This window comes from Arachis duranensis, chromosome 8 (genome assembly GCF_000817695.3).
Source record: "Arachis duranensis cultivar V14167 chromosome 8, aradu.V14167.gnm2.J7QH, whole genome shotgun sequence".
NCBI lineage: Eukaryota > Viridiplantae > Streptophyta > Magnoliopsida > Fabales > Fabaceae > Arachis > Arachis duranensis.
In genome coordinates this window covers 3,208,565-3,215,049 of record NC_029779.3, presented here as the reverse complement: position 1 = coordinate 3,215,049, position 6,485 = coordinate 3,208,565, and the positions used below count along the sequence as shown (strand labels likewise).

At 35.0% G+C, this 6,485-nt stretch overlaps 1 protein-coding gene and 1 non-coding gene across 2 annotated transcripts; one reads left to right on the top strand and one right to left on the bottom strand.

Annotated features, from left to right (window-relative positions):
• Positions 1–938: 938 nt before the first annotated feature.
• LOC107460267 (F-box protein SKIP23) lies at positions 939–2,327 on the top strand. Its single transcript, XM_016078619.3, has one exon. The coding sequence runs from the start codon at positions 958–960 to the stop codon at positions 2,134–2,136; it is 1,179 nt and encodes a 392-aa protein (XP_015934105.1). The 5' UTR covers positions 939–957; the 3' UTR covers positions 2,137–2,327.
• A 320-nt stretch (positions 2,328–2,647) lies between these two features.
• On the bottom strand, positions 2,648–2,719 carry TRNAP-UGG (transfer RNA proline (anticodon UGG)). The gene has a single exon. It is a non-coding gene; the product is annotated as a tRNA-Pro (tRNA).
• Positions 2,720–6,485: the final 3,766 nt, after the last annotated feature.

Below are 6,485 nucleotides of genomic sequence, written 5' to 3'. Positions count from 1 at the left end.
TTTGGGTGACTGAACTAACAATCTAAAAGATAATCTTCCCAGAGAAAGATTGCTAGGGCCTCCTGATAATACTACTAAAAATCTCGAGATAGAAATTGGTTCTCCTAATAGAGTTTTTCCTGCCCATTTCACAAGCAGATTATTCAACGCATTTTTTTTATTTTAATTAACTAGAATACCAACAATTTTTTACCTGATACGGTGAGCATCCAAAAAACAACCTGCTCGAATTTTCATGAGTTCTTAAAATAGATATTATTACATACAAATTACATAAGCATTTTGGGTATTGTCCCTTCGTGATTTCAACGTTTCTCAGGCTCCTCACATCACCATGTACGAGACTACAACTACTGGAGAAATCGTGTCTCCCTCCATGGCAATTTGAAGAAGATGAACTTCCTCTACTTGACATCATCAAAACTAAACCTAGATGTGTCGATTCCTGTAGATGAAGAACTAGAGTTTCATGAGACCTTCATTGATGAAGAACGAAAAAGGAGGAGTATTTTAGATATGATGATGTTTTAATTAACAAGTTTAGAGACTGTTTTGTCCTCCTCGCACACGTGAACATTTAATGGCCATGTGTGTGAGTTAACATGCTAAGCTAGCAATCTCCGTTGATGAGTCATGCTGGAAAATAGACTGGGGGATATGTCTGACAAAAAAAACGATAGAGATTGATTTGTGTATTATTTTTTTTTGGAAAATAAAATGTTTGCTTTTAAAATCTTGGGACCGAATTGAGTAATTACTCTTTATTTATTTATTTATTTTGGTGTACTACGTTTCATTTAATTTTGTATTTTAGTTTTGTCAATCCACATCTACAGACACCGTTTCAGGCAAGCCCATATTGGACTACAATACTAAGACTGTTGAGATTCAGGCCTTCTCAAAATAAAAAGCCCAAATTAGTAGCAGTAAACAGAGGAAAAGAATACTAATAAATTAATGGGCATGGACTGGAGTGACCTACCACCGGAGATTATCGAAATTATCGCCGGAAACTTACCAACCTACGGCGACTACCTCCGATTCAGGGCCGCATGCCGGAGCTGGCACTCGTTTCTCCCACAATCACCTCTCCACCTCCGTCCTCAGCTCCCATGGCTCATGCTCTCACGGCGAGCCTTCTTCCACCTCTCCACATACAAGACTCACCTCCTCAACCTTCCAGAAGCTTCCATCCGAACCCGAAACTGCGGCTCCTCCCACGGCTGGCTCGTCACTCTCAACGAAGAGTCCCCCAGCGTCAGCCTCCTGAACCCTCTCACGCGCGCCACGCGCTCTCTCCCTCCACTCAACGCTTTCCCCAGCATCATCGGTTTCAGTTACTCCAACGTCGGTCGAGAATACCTCGTTCGGAACCACCATGGCGGCGTTGACTCCTTCAATCTCAGGCAGATGTGCAACTCCTTCGTGAGAAAGATCGTCTTATCCTCGAGCCCTTCAGGGAACAGCGAATTCTCGGCGTTCGCGATTGTCGGTGAACGGAACCTGGCGTTCTGTAGAAGCGGCGATGATTCTTGGATTTTCGTTAGCGAAGAACTTCACTGCTGGGAAGACGCGGTTCATCACGATGGCTCAAACTCGTTCTATGCGGTGAGCAAAGAAGGAACGGTTGCGGTGTGTTGTGTTGATGATGATTGTTTTCCTCCTCGTGTATCGATCATTCAAACGGTGGCGTCGGCGAGATTCTCCGGCGATATTCACTACGCGGTTTTTTCCGGCGAGGACATGATGTTGGTGTCGCGGATTCTGGAACAGGAGTTCGATGATGCAGGCGGTGAATCCAATTTGGTGTATAGAACCGTGGGGTTTGAAATCTTTGAGATGAATTGGTGTGCGTTCAAATGGCAAAAGGTTGAAAGTTTGGGCGATCGCGCTCTGTTTATTGGAGGGAACTCTTCGCTTTCGTTAGTTGCTGCTTCTGTTGGGTGTTTGGGGGATTGCATATATTTCACTGATGATTATTCGGATTTTAATTATGATGATGCTTGTGGGAAGCATGATTTGGGGATCTTCAGATTATGGGACCAAGGTATTGAGCCTTTGCCATGCTATCCCCGAAATTCATATTCTAGGTTGGGTTGGCCTCTCCCAATTTGGGTTTCACCTAATCCCTCTTAATTATTTTATGATTTGGAAGCTAAACGTGTGTTGAAAGTTTATGATAGATGTAAAAAACTGGAGAGGATCCATTTCCTTTGTTACCTGGTTAAGAAGCCACATATATGCGTTGGCCCAGTGAATTGTGATTTATCGTGTATAGTACAGTATATTCATGAATTGAACGTTATGGACCTATTTGCTTCTTCAAATGTATGATCTACTTGGCTATTTAATACTGTATTAGATTGCAATATAAGATATTGTTTTGTCCTTGTAGATGATTGAAGGCATTTTGTTGTTAAGCAGAGGGAAGTATTATCAATTGATGAAAGCATAAAAAGCAATAGGATTGTTTATGTTTATTCTTTGATTATTTCCGTGTGGAATTGGGGGAGCACCGCCGCACCGAGCTGTTGCGGTGATCCTAATCTTTCTGCCGTGAATATAGAATATATATGCCATCATCCCTCTGGCAGTCTATTTGTTTAAGGTTAGCTATAAGACAGAAAAAGGTCTGAGTAATCAAAATGGGGCATTCCGAGAATCGAACTCGGGACCTCTCGCACCCAAAGCGAGAATCATACCACTAGACCAAATGCCCGTTATTGAACGGTTCCCACTTATTTGAAAATCTGTTTTCTCTGACCTCAGCTGGATCAACCTTGAAACTTCGCTTTCTAGCCTATGTATATAATAACAAAAGGAGTAACTAGTAAGAAAACTGTAAGCCAAAAAAGAAAAGAACTAGTACACAAAATTGAAAAGTTGCGCAATATATTACTTAAGGCTACAATACCATAAAGAAAATGAAAATATTGTGTTGGATTTTTTTTCCTTTTTTGTGTCCAAAATTGCTTGTCGTAGGGTTTGTTTGACTAAGTTAATCTGGCTTGAGTTATATAATAAGAACAAAATGTTTATAATCTTAAACTTTGTTTGAATCTATTATCATTATGGGATTATTTTTGAATAATCAAATTAAATTACTGAAGTTATCTATTATTATTGATTTATTATACATTTGAAAATTTTAATGGTCAATATAACTATTTTGAATTAAGGCTAACTTTACAGAAAAATAATATAAGAGGATGTCTAAATATTACTACGAAAAGTCCAAAAGAAAAGAGGGAGAGGAAGAGGAAGGGAAAGGGAAATAAGATCCAAATAACTTCAAATTTTTTGAATCAATACCTCAAACTCGGTACGTGAAATAATTTCTGAACCAATAAGCGTACGATGACTCAACAAGTATAAAGAAACGAATAATGATATTTAAGAAAGAAAATTGATGCCCTCTCCATCTTGGTTTACATTGCACTTTCGAGACCATATTCATTGATTTTTCCTATTGTTCTGGATAAGAATAATCACTCTATAATATCAATTAAAGAGTTTACTATGTTACAAGCTCAATCAAGCTTAACGGATATATCATTATGAACTCAGTAGTTCGTAACGTTCTAAAATCATGGCATTGAAAAAGTACATTAAAAGTAGTAAATGTTTACAGATGGTTACATCAGAAAAGTGTAATAAAGAAAAAAGAAAATTTAGCAGGTAACAAACTTTTTCACACTATCACCTAAGAATATTATTGACTTAAGTATCAGAGTGTTTTTGCAAGTTGCCCTCCCAGCCTAGTTTCAACTCAAGTTAGGATTTCAACAACTCATCGATTTGTAAACTTTGCAACCGGTAAAGACATTTGGTGCCATCTGTAGGGATCCTAAGAAGTTGGCACCACGGCTGATCGAGAAGTCAAAGTAAATTCCACTGTTCACCAGATAACACTGAACACTCCTTTCAAGGAACAACAAAATGAGGATGATAGACATGAGACTAAGATTACTCCGATCCCAATGTGAGAGAGCATTAGCATCAAAGCCCTCCAGGTTTTGAATGTCGAGAAGTTCAAAACACTGGAGGTCAGTATTTCATTGGCTTAGGAAAAAATTATGTCCATGCGATGCACGAAATACGTTATCAAGTGCAAGAATTGGAACAACAACTAGCAGAATGATCGTTGTCTCAATAATATCGGTTTCAAAGTCAAATGATAAGAGATCGGCATAATAGTCGTGACAGGAGAACCCCGAAGTGGGGCAAAAAAAACATCAGGAGGATGATCGTCGTCGTTCCCTCTCACCTCAAAGGAATAGGAGGGAGTCTCTGTGATGTGAAAAAGGAGGTCGTGATTCACAGAAAAGGGCAAAGGCTGAATCCTTGTTTATTTTTTTGCTACTCTCCTTGCTCCATTCTTTGTGTTGAGCTCCTTCCTTCAAAAAGAAAAAATAACTCTGGTTGCTCGTAATTCATCCAACTCTTCTTGTGTGATAATATTAGATGGAGTAGATTTAACCTTCTTGAAAACTCATAAGTAAATATCCACCTCCTATGTTAGGTTAGGTCGTGGTCTAAGTTGGTTCGAAGTACTAACGCGTTCACGAATCGCAATAAATTTTTTTTTTCAACATCTCGAAAAATCTATAAGAGCATCATCACTATGTTACAAAAGAAAAATCTAAAAAATTACTAAAGAATTTCAAAGAATAAATTTATAATTTCTGAAAAATCTAAAAAAAAAAAGAGCAAGATAAAGCCTAAAAAAAGTATTTAAAGTAGGAGAAAAGTTAAATAGTTGTATCCCTATTAATCAAAACTATTGGGGATAAACAATTCTATTAAACTATTTCAAAATGCATGTCACAGCAGTGGAAGACAAAAATTTCAGAAAAGAAAAAATCATAATACATTTTTTGCGTTTGAAATGAGACAAACATGATTCGAAAGCAAAAAATATAGAGGAAAAGACTTTTGCTTGGATTGATGAAAGATGTAAAAGCAACATGTTTGAAGATGCAAGAGGAAAGTGAAATTTCTTTCAATGTTTGGATGCTCATAAACGAGGAAGAAGATCTTCACTACTCAAAAGTTAAAACTGATGAAAGATATCTTTTTTTTGTTTGGTGACTGCTGATGAGAGATAAAATTTCTCAGATTTTTTTTCTTTCTCAAAAAAAAAAAAGAAAATTTTCGGAAATAGCCCATGTTGCAGAAAACAATTTTTTGCTTGCAAAAACTTTCAACTTCATAGTAAATTAGCCAAAGTTCCTCTTGATCCACTCCTATTCCAGATTTCTTGATGTCACGTGTCACTATGCAATTGAGTGATCAAACGTTAATCATCATTAGCCATTGATTTTTGTGCTACTATAGAACTTACTTTTTAAAAATTAATAATATCATTCTTTTTATAATTTTTTTAAATTGTCTTTTATCTTTAATTATTTATTCTCATAAAATTTTTATTAAAAATAATTAAAAAATATAATAAACAAGTAAGGTTATTAATTAGAAAATAATTACTACTACCGGAGAAATCACCGAGTAATTAGATGGTAGATAAGAAAGACATGTCTTGTATTTGCCATGTCATGATTCATGAATGATAGACCACTTGATGAACTTATACATGAACGGCCAAAACAATTTTTTTTTATTTAAATGGAATAATGGATAAGATGACCCTCAAGGGCTCAAACAAATTATTCGCGTCAGTTTCGAGGATAAACTATTGGGCATCTTAATAAAAATAAAATTTTATGTGGCATTCAGAATGTAACAATTTTGGAGTGTCATGTCATACTCATATGGGATTTTTCTTATCCGGGGTATCTGGCATTGGGCTCCGCTAAATTTTTAGACTATATATCGTTAAGTTTATATTCTCTCAAACAAAATGCATTAATTTCAGAATTTAATCTCTTAAATCTTTTAACAAGTACTCTCAAAGAAAATGAAATAGAAGGGAACATATAAAATTATAAATAAACTTTCTCCTTCTCTTTATTACTATTGTTTTGCTGTTTATATATAATCTCCCTTTTTGTATTATTTAAAAAGAAAAAATTATCAGAAAATTAGATAGAGCAAAATATCAAATTCCATTAATCAATATTCAAGAAATACTACACGTTAAGAAAAATAATTTCTTCAAAATTTAATACGGTTTTGTAATCAATTTAAATAACTTCCATTGCTCATTGCATAGTGTGAATAATAATTAAAGACTACAAATCTATAAAGAACTAATTTGTTTAATCTCTTAAGTTATATAAAATTAGGGTAAAACATTTTAACTTTAAAATTATGCTAATGTTCTATTTTGATTTTCGTTGTAAGTATATCTTAAATGATTTTATGTAAATCAAATAAATTAGATTTGATCTATTACTTAATAACACATATATAGTAAATTGAATTAAACTAATTTGATTTACTATTTGTAACATATTATTAACATCTATTATTTTTAAGTATATTAACTTTAAAACATAAATATCAATAAAAAATACCTCATTTGG

Bases quoted from the DNA above. Each gene is read 5' to 3' on its own strand.
- LOC107460267 (XM_016078619.3), top strand. From the start codon at position 958: ATGGGCATGGACTGGAGTGACCTACCACCGGAGATTATCGAAATTATC.